Source organism: Exophiala xenobiotica (assembly GCF_000835505.1).
Source record: "Exophiala xenobiotica strain CBS 118157 unplaced genomic scaffold supercont1.6, whole genome shotgun sequence".
Taxonomy (NCBI): Eukaryota; Fungi; Ascomycota; class Eurotiomycetes; order Chaetothyriales; family Herpotrichiellaceae; genus Exophiala; species Exophiala xenobiotica.
The window spans coordinates 111183-128686 of NW_013562489.1; the positions used below are offsets into that span (position 1 = coordinate 111183).

The 17504-nt window shown below is 52.1% G+C and overlaps 6 protein-coding genes across 6 annotated transcripts; 3 read left to right on the top strand and 3 right to left on the bottom strand.

Annotated features, from left to right (window-relative positions):
• Positions 1–318: 318 nt before the first annotated feature.
• PV05_09328 (uncharacterized protein) lies at positions 319–2646 on the bottom strand. The gene has a single exon (XM_013455655.1). It carries the CDS (start codon positions 2521–2523, stop codon positions 1423–1425), a length of 1101 nt encoding a protein of 366 aa, XP_013311109.1. The 5' UTR covers positions 2524–2646; the 3' UTR covers positions 319–1422.
• Positions 2647–2831: 185 nt separating this feature from the next.
• Positions 2832–5946, top strand: PV05_09329 (uncharacterized protein). The gene is made up of 2 exons (XM_013455656.1): positions 2832–3058; positions 3129–5946. The coding sequence occupies exons 1-2, from the start codon at positions 3040–3042 to the stop codon at positions 5507–5509; spliced, it is 2400 nt and encodes a 799-aa protein (XP_013311110.1). The 5' UTR covers positions 2832–3039; the 3' UTR covers positions 5510–5946.
• PV05_09330 (uncharacterized protein) lies at positions 5644–7484 on the bottom strand. Its single transcript, XM_013455657.1, has one exon. The coding sequence runs from the start codon at positions 7371–7373 to the stop codon at positions 6402–6404; it is 972 nt and encodes a 323-aa protein (XP_013311111.1). The 5' UTR covers positions 7374–7484; the 3' UTR covers positions 5644–6401.
• A 122-nt stretch (positions 7485–7606) lies between these two features.
• PV05_09331 (uncharacterized protein) lies at positions 7607–8792 on the top strand. Its single transcript, XM_013455658.1, has one exon. It carries the CDS (start codon positions 7831–7833, stop codon positions 8665–8667), a length of 837 nt encoding a protein of 278 aa, XP_013311112.1. The 5' UTR covers positions 7607–7830; the 3' UTR covers positions 8668–8792.
• PV05_09332 (uncharacterized protein) lies at positions 8697–14953 on the bottom strand. Its single transcript, XM_013455659.1, has one exon. The coding sequence runs from the start codon at positions 14813–14815 to the stop codon at positions 8774–8776; it is 6042 nt and encodes a 2013-aa protein (XP_013311113.1). The 5' UTR covers positions 14816–14953; the 3' UTR covers positions 8697–8773.
• Positions 14954–15053: 100 nt separating this feature from the next.
• On the top strand, positions 15054–17403 carry PV05_09333 (uncharacterized protein). Its single transcript, XM_013455660.1, has 2 exons — positions 15054–15131; positions 15182–17403. The coding sequence occupies exons 1-2, from the start codon at positions 15088–15090 to the stop codon at positions 17268–17270; spliced, it is 2133 nt and encodes a 710-aa protein (XP_013311114.1). The 5' UTR covers positions 15054–15087; the 3' UTR covers positions 17271–17403.
• Positions 17404–17504: the final 101 nt, after the last annotated feature.

The following is a 17504-nucleotide window of genomic DNA, read 5'->3' on the forward strand; positions in this document are numbered from 1 at the left end:
ACTAGACTTCATCTGCCAAGGGAACCTCGTAAGGCCGACACAGCAAAACCGAAATGCATTCTTCCTCTCCCATGCATTCCTGCTCCCCGACGAAATCTCCCTGCCCTTCAGAGTGAGATCAAGAGCCCTCAGTCTTGGGAGTGCCCAGTCTTCATTGAGATCGACACTTGCTCTCGACTTACGTTGCCATCAACTGGACCAAGGACTCCGGCATCTTGGCTACTAGGCAGATTTGTGCAGCATTATGCATGGTATTGGCTAGCGCCGTTCCGTCACAATACGGGGTTACTGGTAATTTACGTGAACAATGTTTAGTCTGGATTACCAAAAATAATTTTGACGCACGGTTTCGGACGAACATGATCAAGCGTCCTCATGCTGACCATTTTCAAAATGGACTTGGACTTGATCAGCATCTAACACTTGTCCCATAACATATTGTATCCTTCACCAAACCAATATACCGCTTGGCTCGATGCAGGTATATTATTAACCATCGAGTTCTTCGTCCGACTTGCCCTGATACGGCCGAAATCAATTCAGTATGAGCCTACTCTTGTGATTTCTGTTGTTCTGTCCACCACAAGCAGGACCTCGGGGATCATGGAGTGCTTTCCGTATGTAGAAGCTGTGGCAGTTTTGCTGATTGGCTCTTTCGTCTTCTCTTAAGAGGCAGCATTCAATTCTTGCACTAGGACCTTCGGGCAGAATTCCTAAATGGCCACTGCATTGTTTCCCGGTCATAGTCGAGCATAAAACGCATATACGTTCAGGCGCCGAGTTAGAGCCTAGCGTGCCTCGTACAATTCCCTCTGCAAAAGACATCCGGTCGGATAACAGAACCCTTGCGTGACGTCGTGTCTCCTGCTCAGTGCCTTTGGCTATGGGGATATTCTTGATGGAAAAAGGACAAAGGGAATTCCACAATCGTGATCTCTACAGAGATTGCGATCGGGGAGTCCGGAAGCTTGTTCCTGCTTCTAGAAGCCCATTGACCGTGAACAGAATATCGCACCACCCAATAATTCCTCCATCGATGGCCGAAATACGAAGTTTGTGAAACGTGTGTCAATCGCGACTGAAGCCATACGAGCACATCGCTGGGATGCGGTCGCACCGCTTCATTTGTACCATCCGGTCGCTTTTGGAGTGGTCCCAGAATTTCGGCGGAATCACGATGCTTTATGAATGCACAGATACATGAGTCTCATGCTCGCTTGGAGGGAATTGTCGCTCCCTGTTGTTAGGATTGACAGCATATGTTACCTTATCCAGCATTGGTTCACACAAGGCTGGATTGTCTGAGTATGTGGTAGGTAGATGTAGAGCGAGGATGTTGAGGTCGAGTCTTGGTGGTCGGGCCCAGAGCTGCAGCGGCTTCAGATCGGCTCGACTCATGGAGGCCTGATGTCGATTATTTCGTTACGCGCCCACGTACCACATCTCCACGCCCAAGATTTCAAATTTGCGTCCCTCGTCGCTCAGGGGCTCGTTGCCAAATGTTGGGCATGTTTCACTGACGCCGGTGTTAAGCTCATCATCCAACCATAAGCCATAATGGCCATCTCCACCACCCACAGAAAGGTAGCCTGATTGGCAGTAGATCAAGAAATCATTGATTCCGCTGTAAGGAAAGGCCTTGAAACGTATACGGTCAGGCGTCGAGGTTCCTGAGCGAGGCAGTTGTGGCGGCGCAAGAGTATCCTTGTTCGTAGGTAGCGGAAGCGATGTCGTTGAGTTGGAGACCGAAGAAGTCTTCCGTTCGCCACGAATTGTCGTGGCTCGTTGGAGGTTTGTCGTATCGGCGCTGGGCGGAGGAGGTAAGCCAGCCAGCTCCAGCAAATCATGAGATTGTGATTGTGAGGTCTCGTTTAGACCTGCAGAGAAATCTCTTAACGCAGGCAATATGCTGGCACGCCAGAGAAAGCATTCCCCGGTGCCAAAATAATGCAAGGCCGGCTTGGGCGAGTCTGAAAGATATGCACCAAACACCGATCCTTGTGAAGCTGCCGTGGATCCATCTTTTACCACCAGTACATAGCCTGACCGCTGCGTGTAGGTAGACACATTGGCACAGTGTTCATATAGTGTTGCCAGCGAAGAGCCGTGCGCCTCTAGTGAATATGCCAAACGCCAATGGTCGATTAGTTGAAGTCTTGGTGGAATGAGAAGCCGTATCTCTTCGGCGAGGGGTCGAGTCAAGAGAAGCGACTCGGCTGCTTTGGGCGAGAGCGTATGTCTCAGCTCGAGTGGCGTAAGAGGTGGAGGTTGGAAGGGAGATTGTGTTCTTTTGGGAGGCGTGTAGACCCCGGACGACGGCGCTGCAGCAGGAGCGTCGAGCAACTTGCTGACGGGATGCTCAGGAGGTTCGGTCATTCGACGATAGAGACTCGATACCACATGCTTCACAGGATAGGCGAGATAGGCGGCTGAATTGGGGTTATAAGGATTGTCTGCCAGCGTTTGGGTCCCGTTCTGCCTTTGAGAAGAGGTTCGCCGTTGAGACCCATCTTGAGAAGCCATCAGGAGGCTTTGTGAGATGCATCAAGCCGTGAAGGATGAGTGTTTCATGAGCGGGTAATCGGTTGACGATGTTCTTCACATTGAGGCGGTCCGGAAGTGGAAGCGCAGGCAGGGTTGTTTCAGCCTTCTCTGTCGGTGATGAGGCTAGGATGGAGCAAACATCGGGCCCAGGGCCGGGCTGGTGATTCGTGGGCAGACGTTGTTTGCCACCCCTAGAGCCTTGGATCTTGGACTGCACCAGGCGTGACCAGGCTGGACTTTTGCAGCCTAGCACTGCGTCATGGCAACCTAGATCCTGCGGTCGGCCACTCGACCAAACTTCTACTCTGTCAACATTTAACGTGATTATGATACTCCGTGTTCTTTCTTCTGCTCAAACACACTACAGTTGCAAGATAGCACCATCGCTCTGTCGCTCTCGTCTGGTTCCAAACAGCATTTGCTCCTCTGTCAAGAGGTCTGGCAGATTCTGCCCGAGTCGCTGCGACTTGTGAATTTCAGTTCCCCGCCTTCACGATGTTCATGATCAAAAATGGTACGGTATCCCATCATCACTCCTGCATTTGCGATGCCAGACCTTTGGCTAACCACTGTTTCCCATCTAGTCAGCAAGTACCTCTTTGGAGACGTTTCCAAGGAGGTCATTACCGAGATTCCTCAAGGGCAGCTCTACCTGGTCCGTCCTCTGTCACCCAAGGGCTACTCCGAACTCATCTACAAAGATGCTGTCGCCAGCATCCGGCGAACCGGTCAGGAGTTCCAGTACCAACTAGTGGTGCAGCGGGCATATGAGGAGGGAGAAGAAGAGCTGGCAGAGGACGACGAAGACGAAGGAGGAGAGAGCTTTGACAAGGACGAGAAGACCTTCCTACTCGATCAGAGTCTGCACTTCAGATCTGAGAAGAGATCGGGTGGTGAAACAGTTCTAGCCTGGCGGGACCTGAGTGGTGATCCAGGCGACCTTTACGAATTTGTCTGCGATCCGTCGGTGCAACAAGACAAGATCCAGACTTTTTTGCTAGCTGCGATTGATTGCCAATACGAGCGAAAACACCGCCAATCGGCTCAAAAGGCTACCGACTCTGAACTAAGAGAGTTCTATTTCGACAACGAGGACGCCATCCCTGCCGCCAGCTCGGTTTCGTCTCCTAAGGATACGATGCCCACCTCCAAGGAATCGGCCGAACGTATGGCCCAAGATGTGAAATCCCCTAAGAAGGCAATTGAGCCGAATGCCACAGAACTTGCCACAACCTCTACAAAAGCCCCGGCAGCAAAGACTGCCCCATCGGCAGGCGAAGTCTTGACCAAGCAGAAAGCTGAACTGCATCTTTTCGACTTCTCCTCTGGCACCTTTATGTTGCAGGACGCTTCCGTGGATGCAGTTGTTACCGATCTCGGCAAATGGCGCTACTGGCTGCAAATTACGAGCTCTGACGGACGCGAATGGCTTGGGCAAGAGATTGTGGCCGACATCAACCCCGTTTTCAACTTCGAATACTTGTCGGCTATCTTCAACCACTATACCGACGATGGGTCGGCATACTCTTGGCTCCTCCGCTTCCACGACCAAGCAACACTTGAGAACTTCCAAGAGGGCATCATGCAGGCATTGTGGGAACAGCTGAACGAGATGAAATGGTCCAAAGTCAAAGCCCATGATCGAGAATATGTCTTTGAAGCTTTCAACGAATTGACCATGAACGATGCGCCAGAGGGCGAGGAGGTCGAAGAGGAAGAGGAAGAAGATGAGGATACCGATGGTGGCCAGCGCAGCGAACACTACGACTCAGATGAATCAGAAGACAATGTCGAACTCGATAACGCGGATGGCAATGTCAACTCACAGTTGGCCGTGGGAACCAAGCATGATCGGTCATTTGTCATTCGAGGTTCCAAGATCGGGGTCTTCAAGCACCTTCCAAACCGACATCTTGAGTTTACGACCAATATATCCAAAGTGGAGACACCAAAGGGCAAGCTGTTCCGACCAAACAAGGTCATGTTACACTCAGAAGACCAGAACATGGTCCTCCAAGACGACTCCAACCCCAATGCCCTCTACCGGATGGACCTCGAATATGGCAAGATCATTGACGAATGGAAAGTCCACGATGATATCCCTGTGACCAATTTCGTCCCCGAAACCAAGTTCGCTCAGCAAACCTCAGCACAACCATTCATCGGTCACAGCAAGAATGCTCTGTTCCGCATCGATCCTCGTGTTGCTGGTAACAAGCTCGTGGAGACTCAACTGAAACAGTACATGTCCCAGAACGATTTCTCTGCAGCGGCCACGACAGAAAAGGGCCATGTTGCAGTGGCGTCCAACAAAGGAGACGTCCGTCTCTTTGATCGGCTGGGCGTCAATGCCAAAACTCATATCCCAGCTCTCGGCGAAGCCATTATTGGTCTTGATGTCAGTGCTGACGGTCGCTGGCTCCTTGCCACGTGCCGCACCTATCTTCTCTTGATTGACACCCTCCAAAAGGACGGCAGGTATGAGGGCAAGTTGGGTTTCGAACGTTCTTTTGCCAAAGACAGCAAGCCCCAACCACGTCGTCTCGCCCTTACGCCCAGCCATGTTGCACAATTCCAGCATGAGACGGGTGCGCCGCTCTCTTTCACAGCTGCGAAATTCAATGCTTCACCAGAAAATCCCGAGACAAGCATCATTACTTCAACCGGTCCTTTCCTTGTCACCTGGAGCCTTAAGAAGGTCGTTGCTGGCAGCAAGGATCCATACCACATCAAGCGCTATGCCGCTCAGGTCATGGCAGACAACTTCGAGTTCGGATCCGACAAGAATGTCATCCTTGCGCTACCCAACGAAGTCGACATGGTCAGTCGCAAGACTTTCAAGAAGCCGACGAGAGAGAGCATTGCAGGTCCAGCGGTGAGGCTGAGCACTGGTGCATTGGCGACGCCCAGACGAAGCGGCAGGCAGAGTCATTTGCGAGAAGAGATTGTGAACAGTCCATATTGAGCGGACAGTCAGGATTGGCAAAGCCAGCTGCAGAGTCTCCAATCCCTTCGGCGGTGTTTCAAGCATGAAAGTCTTACGGCGACACCGAGATCACTGCGATATTCTCATATAATGCGTTCCATTTGTTTTGATACCCCGATTTTCGACATGCAGGCTCATGGATCCAGGCTGGGAAAGGAGACACATGAGATATGGTCATGCGCGATATGATTATTGTTCGAATTCAATCTTCTACCGTATTTGAGTAAGCTTGCCTTGGATTGTACGAACCATAGAGCACGCCCCATGAACTTGCGATGGTGTTGCAAGGATATCGCCGATGACGCTAGGCTTCGAAGTGAAGGTTCACCACTGGAACGTGCAGCCACGTAGGTAGACAAGAGTAGGCCACAATACACAGATGCAGTCATGTGGTTGCGTCCAGGTCTCTCCCTTCGTCCTCAAGCTCGACTACTGAATGTATCATGAGTGTTGAGTTCTTATACCATCCAAATTCCAGTCCAAGGCGACTCGGACCACGCGACACGAGTCGCAGGCGTAGATTCCACCATTCATTGGCGGTGTCAAGTAGGCCGAGTTACTCTGCAAGCACAATGGAGTGGCAGAGAACGCGGCGCCGATTCTCGTATGAGTTAGGCAAACGGATCTGCCGAGTCGCTAGATTGAAGCTGATCTCTATAGACGTGGGAGACCCAGTCCCGCAAGTCGGTGATTAAGAAGTTCAATCAAGAACGCAAGATCTTGTCTCGTGGGAAGCGCCTGCCCACCTGGTTGGAGGACATTAGAGACCTGATGCATCTGACGGAAGCCGCTCGCCCATCCGAGAATGTCGCCGGTGGTGCCGTAGGTACATTGAGGAGTCGGCCAAATTGTGCGCATTCTTGGATCATCGTCAGTCTGCATTTGCGGCATCGTTATCTTGCTGTTCTGATACCCGCGCGTCCGTCTCGATCCTGTCGATGACTCGCGCACATTCAGCTCGCAACTCATCGACTCCACCAACACCGTTCCACTGATCCAACAATGCCTTGATTGAATCATATTCTTTCGCCGCCTCGGCCTTCTGGCCTCTTTCTATCATGGCTTGTAGTCGATTTGGGGCGTCCAATGCCCATTTGACCGTCTCTTTCTGCCGTCTCTGCTCCCTCGCCTCGACCAGCCGCTGAGTGTCTTCTCGTTGAACAGGTCCCAGATCCTTGACTATCTTGAGCAGACCGTCAAGTTTCTCGCCCAGTTTTTCCACTCCCTCTAGGCTTGGGGTTGTGTCTTTCTGCATTCCCAGCGCACTAAATCTGTTCGGCTCCCGCTTGTGCATGCCCTTCTGCATCTTCGCGATCGTACCGACAGCCTTGATCAACTTGCTGTAGTTGTCATAGACCAGAGCCTTTCGCTCGCCATCTAGATTCCGAACTTCGCTAACAAGGGCGCTTTCTGCCTTTAGTATATCTTGCAGGGTGGCAGTTTTGAGAAGGTCGGAAACGTAAGCTTCGGCGTCAAAGTAGGGGTCGTCAAGTTGTGCTGTCAGCGTTGAGGACTCCGGTACGACCGTGGGAGAGGTTATGGTTGATTCGGAGGTGTTGGATGCTATGCTTGCTTTGCGACTGAGGTCGTAATCCGCGCCGGACGGACCTCTTCCCTTCAGATTGTAATAGTCACGCAAAGCAGCCCGGTTGCGCCGCTGCGCCGGATTGGCAATGGGGGAGGCATGTTGTAGCGACGGAGAAGCAGAGTTGTTTCTTGTCACTTCGAATGACGGACGCACCGAGGAAACAGGTGTGCCGCTTGTACTGGGTATAGAAGGTGAAGTGATGCGTGGAATCGATATGGCGGGAGACTCGCTTCGAGGGGAGCTGATCGTAGCCATGGCGTGCAACAGGACAGCTACATGGCCGATATCAGTTCAACGCAGCGGGATGTACAATACAGTCCAACAAATTTTGCGATTGTGCTATTATACCGGTGTTTTGGCATTGCTGTACTCCGTAGAAAAGAAAACAAAGGCGAGGGACGAGAGCACAGCCTCGTGTCCGTAGCCTTGTATCAACCGAAATTCCGCCGACCAGGCCATGATGAGCCCATCTGTCTTCACAATTTTCGAGAAGCTTCAACGATGGGAGGAGTCACATGAAGTTTACCTAGGTACCGAGGATGTCACCTGGCAAATGACTGTTGGAGATGTAGTGTCACAATCACTCACTTCCCGCAGTGCCATACCCGCGAATGTCGACACTGCTTGTAAATAGCGACATCGAAGCAACTGGCATTACTGGCACAAACACCTTTAAAGGGGCGAGCAACTTGACTTTAGGCCTGACACGGCGATGCACCCTCTGCACAGCCAAATCTCTTCGGCGCTTCAAAGCAGGCAGCAGCTGTCCGTGAATGGTGAATGGCTCAATGAATTCCTCGACTCGCGTGGGCCGAACCCGCCGCCTCTACCAGCATTGATATCTACAGCGCAATTTCGCATCCTGACAAGCGATATTACTACATCGCTCTCCCCGTCTTCTACAGGCCTCTTTCCAAGAGATGTCGCCGACGTGAATGTCAAAGCCCGGCAGCTACCAGGCACCGTTGTCGTCCAGATCTTGGACGTCCTCGACGTGGGCTCGAGCAAATGGAGCCAAGTCGAAGCAATCGAGCGCGTGGAGCGAGGCGAAGAGGTGCGTGGCAGGGAAGTCATTCGCACGGTTGACGCCAATGGGGAAGAAGAGGGCCCAGATCCTACTGCCACCGCCGCCAGTCATGCCAGTGCCACGGGGCCTACTGCTACTGCGGACGGATCGGTCACGAACAAAAAGCTGACCGCAGGACCACACAGGCTCGTTATCCAAGATGCCCGAGGCACGAAGGCCATGGCGTTTGAGCTGGAGAAGATCCCGAAAGTTGGAATCTCAATCTCGGCCTCTGTTCCTTCACCCGCTGCACATGGTGACCAGGCTTTCCGCCCGTCAAATCAAGACGACATAGGCATGTACATCGGATGCAAACTCGTCCTTAAACCGGGTACTGTGGTCCGTAGGGGCATCGTTATGTTGAAGCCTGAGAATTGTGTCGTGTTGGGCGGCAAGGTCGAGGCCTGGGATACAAAATGGAAAGAGGAAAGAAAGCAGACCTTGAATACCTTGCTGGTGAACGAACACGATGCTGGTGCATGAGGCTTGGAAAGTCGACAATGGGCTTGGTTGCATGATCCTTTACTATCAGCATCTATACATGCCCTCTAAACGGCTTCTGTGCCTGGCCTCCACATAGCCATGATGATTAAGTCTCTTCGCCGTTCTGAATTGTCTGGTGTTTGTCGTCCTCGGCCATTGTCATGTTCCAGACTCTCCATCTCAAGCGTTCGATGACTTCCCTCCTCAACCATGTGCCTCCAGACCTGGTGAACCATTTGTCCTCATCTAGATCTACTGCTCCCTCGTTATGACCATGCTTATCGATCTGCTCATCTTCCCTCTCCCAGCGATCGAACCAGCTGAACAGAAGTCGCAGTTGCCAGAGTTTGTCTTTCTCCATGGTTAATGCAGATGTCTCCTTGCCCTCGGAAGGCAGAATTGCTTCACTTCCGGGCGGAAGACTGACCTTTTCCAGCTCCAGCCTAGAATCAACGACCATTGTGTGCAACAATTCCCCGGCATTCCATTCGCCCACAGGTGTCGAGCCCAGCACGAGTGCTCTTTCAGCATGATCGAAACCTTTGAGCGCAACCAATTCGAACAACCATTCAAATGGATTGGCTGGCCTCGAGGAACTCGTGCCGACCGTTGCACCTCCGCCGTGAGTGTAGGAGGCGACAGAATTGGGATCTACGCTAGGGATGCCTTGGGCTTCGGTCAACGCTTGCAGCTCGGCGTTGAAGAGGTCTCGTGGAGGGCTCGCATACGCAGCTCTCCGGCGAAGGACGACGTTGACGGCATTTTCGGCCTTGATCTTCTCTCGAAGCTCTGTTCCGCCGGCTCCAAAGTCAATGAAGCCGTCCCAGAACCCTTCTCCTTTGAGCTCGATAGATTTGATGGTTTCGAACTCAGGTATCAAGCCAGGAACTTGGATCGGTTGCGTCGTGCCATCTTTGAGATGGACAGTAGCAGTCACGCCTCCGATGACAGAACCACCGGCGTCGCCATCTCTGGCAATCAAACATCGACCTTCAATAGCAAGGACCCATAGGTGGCGGAGCGCCTGAAGGTGACTGCGGTTATCAAGCACGTCACTAGGAAACACGGGATAGAATGCAATACATAGACTGGCGATAGCAAGATTGGACGTGCCAAATGTCCTTGTTCCCCCAGCCAAGAACAGCGAACCCAAGGCCATGTGTGCGGCGAGATGGCTTCCAAAGGGAGTTTCCTTATCAGTTCGTCCATGTAAAGCGCGTAGACGCCGCATAACCAGCAAATCGCCCGAGCCAGCCATCACGGATGCTGCCGCCAAAGCCAGAGCATCCAGACAGTTCCGTACACTGTTCAACGTCACCCGCGCATCGTAGCTGTGAGCAGGCAACCGACTTAGTCGCAAGAATTGATCAAGGTATGAGATCAACAAATCACGGACGTCTACACGTCCCGAGCCCGCGAACCTCAACCCGATGGCGAAGCAGATGCCCGCGACGATATTGAAGAAGGGCATATCCTCTGTGCTGAGAAATTTCGTCGATTTGAGGTCAGCTCTTCGCCTGTAGGGTGCAGGAAGTGATGCTTCCACGAAACTCGTCGTGGGGACTATTGAGTCCCACATTATCAGATGTCGTGCCAGGGTTCGTAAGAGGAAGATATCCGGGCGGACGTAGTCAAACTGATGTAAAGTATCCGGGACGTCCACTTTTCGGGCGATCGCTTCGTCGTTTGTCTTTAGAAATATAAATGCCATGCCCATAACGGCTCCAGCAGTCGCGCGATCAAGAACGTGAACCATATTCACATTCTTGGTGCCGACCGCGATCGCAAGAAGCCTTTCAACAACGCCCATATCATGGAGGCCGTGTAGGCGCTTGCCCTGGCCCAGATTGATAAGTCCCAAAGAGAAGCCTGCCGCTAATCGATAGCCTTCATCACGAAGGACCATGTCGGCAGGTGCCCCTTCTTCAGAATCGTCATTTTCAATCTCTGAAAGCATAACTTCAGACATCCGACGGTGCTGCGAGTTGTAATACAGCAGACCGATACCCATGATACCAGTCGTCTGTGTCAGTGGTGAAAGATTTAGTTCGGCAGCGCCAGGAGGTAGTAGGCGAGTGACATGGACGGAAAGAAGACGAGTAGTCAAGGTGTCCATAGTCCCGAGAAAAGACGCTGCCAGGCCGAGAAGAAGTCCGACCGATGTCATGGTGTGCTTTGGGGTGAGGTACTTGAAAGCAACCCACTTAGCCAATGTCTTCAAGTGGCCGTTGAGACCTAGCGCAAGCAGGAACCCAGCATGTCGGTTCGTCAGTTCTGGCGGCTTGTTGTACAGAATCCAGGAAGTGTCAATTCCTCTAGCATCGTTCGAGATCATCAGCCCCATTGATGCACCATTGTGGAAAAACGCCCAACACACTTTCTCTTCGGTAAACGTTGCTTTATCGGCACTGAAGGTCATTGCTTGCGTACTCTCGGTGGAGTTTCTGGGTTTCATGATGCATTGCAGGCTGAAGGCTGGAATTGGGACTCTTTCCGTGAGCAAAGGGACTCGAGCATTGTAATGCATCATTCCTCGTCCGGTTGCCACAGACAGTGTTCGGCGTGTGACGTACTGGGCCAATTCCTTTTGGGCTTCCAGCAACTCGACCTCGGTCCACTCTGGTTCAGGAGTACATTCCACCACTGGAGGTCGTGTCTGGTTCACAAGCTTGGAAGCTTCTGGGAAACGCCGGTCTTTACTGAAGATTAACTTGGTGATAGCATGTCTGTCAGCTTCGGATGATGCATCCCACCTCTGAAGTGTTTCTGCTTCGAGTGCGGATGTGCAAATGCTGTGATAGTCTCGCAGAGCGTCGTGGGTAGAAGAAAGATGCGGTCTGTTTGTAAAAAGCGTGGCGTCATCTTTGACACCCGTGCCATCAGCGAGCAACAGATTCCCGTCGTGTTTCTTCTGGACTGTTCGGTACCTCCTTGACGATAGAGCCTGCTGAAAAGCGGCAGCAACCCCATCCGGCAGGGTATGTAGATTTACTGCCGTCATACCAGCCTTCGACAAGGATTGAATCACGTTTTCAGAGCCAACTCGGTCTTGCGCATGCCGCATGAACGAGATCAGAGCCAATGTTCGAGGGGTCAACTGAGCGATTTGGTGCGAGCCTGTGTCACCAGATCTGCTGATGCTTCTCCCTGACAGCTGTGCCAATGTCAGGAAAGGATCAGGAGAAAGGCCACTGATCCATTGTTCAAGGTGGTCATAAATCGAGGGGGGTTCAAAGGGTTGCGCTGGCATTGGCAAGCCGTCGATGACTGAATGATCAAAGAGACAACTGCCACACTCTAATGACTCGAATTCGTAATATCCATTGTTGTCGGCTGTCCAGCTGTTCCATTGAAGCCAGCGTCCCAATTGAGCCATGACAATTACCAAATTGCTGCGCGTTTTGTTCGCTCTGATATTGGCCGGGACACTGAGTTTGCTTTCCTCGTAGAGAAGATGCAAGCCTAATAGGATGCTTGGAATGGCATTGCACCGTTGCTCTCGGCCTTTGTTGATGGATGTAGGAAGATAGCCCTCGGGTCCAAAGGCATTTTCGCCAGATGGGGACTGTACATATTCCTTTGCCAGCGCAACACAATCCATCAGAAAAGAACTTTTCCCGTCACTACCTGACTCATTGGAAGTCATTGGACTTAAGATCTTGCCCGACTTCGATCTTGGTGTAGTAGAAGAAATCGTTGTATGTTGTCGCGAAAGCCATCTCCAAGATGGGCTGCGCATCCCAGCATTCAGATTCATATCACCTCCTCCATTATGCATAGCTTCATAATTTGTAGTGTCAATGGTGCTTCCACTGCTGGACCGAAGGAAAGCACCTTTCTTCCGTCGATGGCTCGGCGTAGATTGCGACTGCTGGCTGTTCAGAAAAGGAATCGCAAGTGAGAAAAGGACCACAACGATCGCAACCCAATCTGAATTGACCGGCGGCTCTCTTAGGCTTAACCACCGAGACACCTCCCAAAATGCAACAAGCAAGCTTTCTTGCTGGTTTGTCTTGAGCACCACTTCACACACCCTGAGGATGTCAATGACCAAGGGGTCACGAGGAGCCAGTTGAAGTTGTACGGCATGACGACGTAGACATTGATCAAGCGCGTAGATTTTGCCATGAGATCCGGACTCCAGCAGTGATTGTATGTCGACTTCCGCCCCTGGTATGATCCGTCTGAGCCCTGTGTCTTTGTCCCTTCTAGGGCTCAAAGACGGTGAGCTCGCGAAGGGATCATATATCGCGAACCTTGCCGGAAGGTCGAACCGAAAGGGTGGAGACCAAGGGGCTTCGAGCTGTAGAGAGATGTTTCTTGCGAGCGATTCGGTCAGCACGACGAGTCGTTGAGTAGGACCGTCAACTACTCTGCAGACATCCTTGATTCCCGATAACCTGCGAACTTCGGTGGCTTTGAGCTCAAGAGATGTTTTCTTGCTTTCTCGCGAGTCTGCTTTGACCAGAACAGTTACAAAAGTGAGCTCTTGTTGGGGCTTGTCCATGACGCACACGTAAAGCTCTCCCGGTCGTTGTCCGTCCTGATTGAGCAGGTCAGGGCTTTGGAGAGTTGAAACGTCAACATCAAGACTTGGATTGGGACCAACCGACACTTGGCGTCTGGGAAAAGACTTGATCTTGAAGAATCCGATTTCTCTAGGTAAGTCAGACTCTGATCCGTTGCAAATATCTTCCTCGACGCGGACAGACTGCAGTAATGGGTCCATGTCCTCGAGTAGACCACGAGCGGATATGTCAAGGAATGAAGTCCCCGTGCTGAAAGCGGATGCATTGGTAGGGAATGAGCTTCTGCGTCGAAAGCCAAAGCTGTGCCGGTCGTTGAAGCTCCCAATGGACTCTCCACGTCTGCCAGTCCGGGTCAGACTCTGGCGAGCGCCGGGCCCCATGGCCAGATCATTAAATGTGCTCCGATCCGCTCCAGACCCAAGGTCCGTTCGAGCTAACATTGAACTGATCCTTCGAGCTGACCGAGTTTGGACCCCTACGTCACCGAACTCTGGACCAAGTTGGGAGGCTAGATCATCTGGCGGGAATAGTTTCTGTTCCTGGACTGACGAGAGAAGCCCTGCGTCAGGAAATTGTTGTCCTGAACCACCAAGAGACTCTCTCGACTCGCCCGGCCTCCGTGCTGGTTGAGCGGTAACGCCTGGATCACGCTTATAGATGTTCGAACTCTTTCTCAAGGAAGCTCTCGGCTTGGAGGTCCGACTGGTCTTTTGCCTATCCAGTCTTCTCCTGGCAACGTCTGGACTCACATGCCAAAGAGTGAAAGTCGAAGTCTTCTCGTTGAGCGTTAAAGCCAAGCAAAGAGGTTGCTTGTCGTCCTCAATTTGCGAACCGAGTTCATCATACCGAGAAATGAAGACTAGTCTCTCTGTTCTAGGCAGCGCTCTGCATCCGTCAAGAGGCTCCCCCTTGCGATTTGCACTGTGAACCACCAGACCTAACTCGGACATCACCTGCGTGAATGAGTATGTTCGGGGCATGCCAGCGGCAGTTGGAAATTTGGGGCGCGAATTCCATTGCCGGTCGCTTGGTAGCACTAAAGATGGCCTCGAACTGTTACCTTCGATGGAAGTAAGCGTCTCGTTTATGGTGCTCAGGTCTTGTTGCAGTGGCAGAGGAGGGGTTTCAATCTCGTCTGGACTGAGTTTCCGCTGCAGAATGAACCCGAAGGGAAAAGGGAGCGCAGAGTCGACCTCAAACGAAAGAGGGACAACATAGCCATCACCAGAGAGAAGAAAGACATGCGCCTGAGTTTTGAGCACCACGACGAGGCCACGTTCCACCAGTCCCTGGGATCCACCTTGCGCCTGGAGGTGCCCTCCTTCTGCTATATCTTGCGCTTGGCTGGGAGCAAAGTCTGTCACGAAGGCATGTAGGATACTTTCGCCTTCGACAGCCAGGTCCAACGCTCTTTTGATGATTCCATTGCGCGACCATACAACACAGTGCTCAGTGCTAAGGATTTCCTCCTCAACTAGACCCAGGCCATGGTATTGAGGGACCTGAAAGACCGTCCATCTGTAGAGTGAGGGAGCGGGGTCTGGAGGGAGGATCGACTCGGCCACAAGGTATGGTAAGGCACTCGGTTCACGAAGGCCGAGCGACTGCACTGAGGTCATGGTTGCGGGAGGAAGGTGAAAGATAAATCGACATCAGAGGATCTCGTGGGATGACATGCTCCACGGCCATCGTTACCGAAAAGACTGCATGGAATAATCGTAGTCGAATTTGCAACGGTGTTGCTGATGTTAATCAAGTGAAGCAGTTGGTGAGAGACGCGCTGCGACGCGAGTTGGAGAATACAACTTTTCGAACTCCGCAAGGCTTCTTCTCTCGACCATCTTCTAAACAAAACCCAGGAGACCACCAAGCTCAGAAGTCTCTCCGAAATATGGAGCATACAGTATTGAGACAGAGGGATCGCTTCCAACTCAGGTAGATGGGCGTCTCTTCCTGCCATTACATCAACTGACGTATAAATGCAGCTACGAACTCCCTCATCAAGTCCACACCTCGCATGTCTACCCTCGACAATCATCTAACGGTTCCACCGTCATAATCTACGGACATGAGGAAGGGCTACGCATTGTTTGGTTTGCTGGCAAGGCTTTCAAGCCAGCTACGAAGGCAGTTGCGGCTCCCAAGGTCAACGGAACGGCCAAGGGAGATGCTATCGTAATTGACCTAGACGACGATGACGATGAACAACCGACAAAAGGACCACCCACGGGTCCAGCAGAATTCCAAGAAGAAGATGAGGAAATTGACCCTACGGCGCCATACAGGGATGTCATCCGGTACATCGACATACCACTGGGCACTGCAGCCATGCGCATTGCAGTTCCGCATATTGTGAAGGATCTTGAACAGGCTCCTCCTGAATCATGGCCGTCACTATACCTCCATCGCATTGTGGTCGCTGTGGCTTGCGCAGATCTGAGTATCCGACTCGTTTCTGCTTCCCTCGATCCTCCGACACCGGAGGTCCAAGATGTGTCAAGGCTGGATGTTCAAACAATCAAGATCTTCGGACCTAGTTCTCATCAGGACTACATCTCGGATATCGCGATTACACATACAACAGGTATTTTAGACGACGATCAAGAGGACAATAAGCAACAGCAAGCGAGCAATGCTCCGTCTAAACAGAAATCACCCACCGATGCGCGACAGTGGTCCCTTCTCATAGCTACAATCTCGTGCACAGGTGCAGGATTGTTGCTGATACATCAGATACCAATTCAGGGGAACTCGATCTCTCCAGCACCCGAGCATTTTCTGCCCATCAGACGACACTATCTACGGTCCTCGGCCATCAGTGCGAGACTGTCTTTCAACACATGTCCTTACCCTGCGGTCCGTCATTCGAACCTGCTCATCACGCTGCCTTCGGCTTCTTGTGTCAAACTGTACCAAGTGTTTCCCACACATTCTCGCGAGCGGAGAGGCTCCACGGGCACTGCTGATTCGGCCTCTACAACGCGTCCTACGAGAACCTCTGGGAGCTCGCGTGGGAAATTCCTCATGAGCTTTCTACCATCTTTTGTACAAGAGGTCAGCACTGTTAGCCCAAGAAGAAAAGGCGTGCTCGATGCACGTTGGTTGGCTGGGGGTCGTGCCGTCATCGCGCTCCTTGAAGACGGCGAATGGGGTATTTGGGACCTCGAAGCAGTTGGGCCAACGTCGTCGGCGTCCAGCTCAGGGGCGAATCTTATCCGGGGACAAGCCAACATCGCTGGAATACATGGTGGATCTTTGACGAAGTTTGCAGTCCGATGCACAATCTCGCCGTCGGTCGAAGCCAGACAGAAAACATCTGGTGCAGAAGCTCAACCATCCTCTGGCAGTCTGGCACCAATGACCCCCTCGACACGCAAAGTGCGGTCGGAAGGGCTCTTCAACGGAGACATACGACAAGCTTGTGCGGCCAGATCTCAGACCCAGTACGGAAGCATCCATATCGAGGATAGGGCTTCCGGTCGACCTCAAGAAGAATGCGCCGTCATCAGCTACGGGGACGAGAACGTATACGTTTCATCTCTTTATTCGTTTTGGAAGTCTGACATCAAACCAACTCGGCTGCCAGCGGTGAAACTAGGAGGTCAAACCCAACGATGCTTCAGCTTATTCCCAACATCCAACAACGACAGCAATTCTTCTTCGACTCTGTTTGGCATGTCTACCTCGACTCCCGAATTCCTCATCCAGACCGACCATCGCCTGATTCTCTCCGTCAATCCTCTAACAGAAGCGCCCTCCACAACCAACTCAGCAGCCGAGACTACCTTTTCACTCGGTCCAGAAGCGTCTGACCAAGCTCTTTTGGCCTCGGGAGAACTTGATGTCGACGGCATGGAGCGTATCCTTGAGGAGATGGGTGGCAGTGAGGGTCCTACTGTGTCCAAACCAAAACCAATGAACATCTTCACAAAAAGTGTGGGCTTTCAGCTCGACGACGACGAAGATGTCGACATGGCCTCGCCCACGCCAGCCAAGTACTCCCCACTGAAGCCTCGGAATTCACCTATGCTTGGAGCCGCAACCCAAGGTTCACAGAGGAGGATATTCAGTTAAGCCATGCTTATCCTTCCCGATTGGCCTTCCAGAGCCCGCTGTCCCTGCTGGCGGCCACCACCAGCGTTCATGTACGATACCCGAGGTCTTGATTTTTGTTAACCGCAAAAGAAAACCCAGGCGAGAAGTCCAGGGCGGTTTCCACTCATGAAAAGATATATCCGCCGTTGTCATGATTCTTCCTGGTGTGCCTACCATTGACAATCCGTTCTTCGCTACATTCACGACATCATT

Bases quoted from the DNA above. Each gene is read 5' to 3' on its own strand.
- PV05_09330 (XM_013455657.1), bottom strand. From the start codon at position 7,373: ATGGCTACGATCAGCTCCCCTCGAAGCGAGTCTCCCGCCATATCGATT.
- PV05_09331 (XM_013455658.1), top strand. From the start codon at position 7,831: ATGCACCCTCTGCACAGCCAAATCTCTTCGGCGCTTCAAAGCAGGCAG.
- PV05_09328 (XM_013455655.1), bottom strand. From the start codon at position 2,523: ATGGCTTCTCAAGATGGGTCTCAACGGCGAACCTCTTCTCAAAGGCAG.
- PV05_09332 (XM_013455659.1), bottom strand. From the start codon at position 14,815: ATGACCTCAGTGCAGTCGCTCGGCCTTCGTGAACCGAGTGCCTTACCA.
- PV05_09333 (XM_013455660.1), top strand. From the start codon at position 15,088: ATGGAGCATACAGTATTGAGACAGAGGGATCGCTTCCAACTCAG. The intron at 15,132-15,181 runs GTAGATGGGCGT...GTATAAATGCAG, and splicing joins AGGGATCGCTTCCAACTCAG to CTACGAACTCCCTCATCAAG.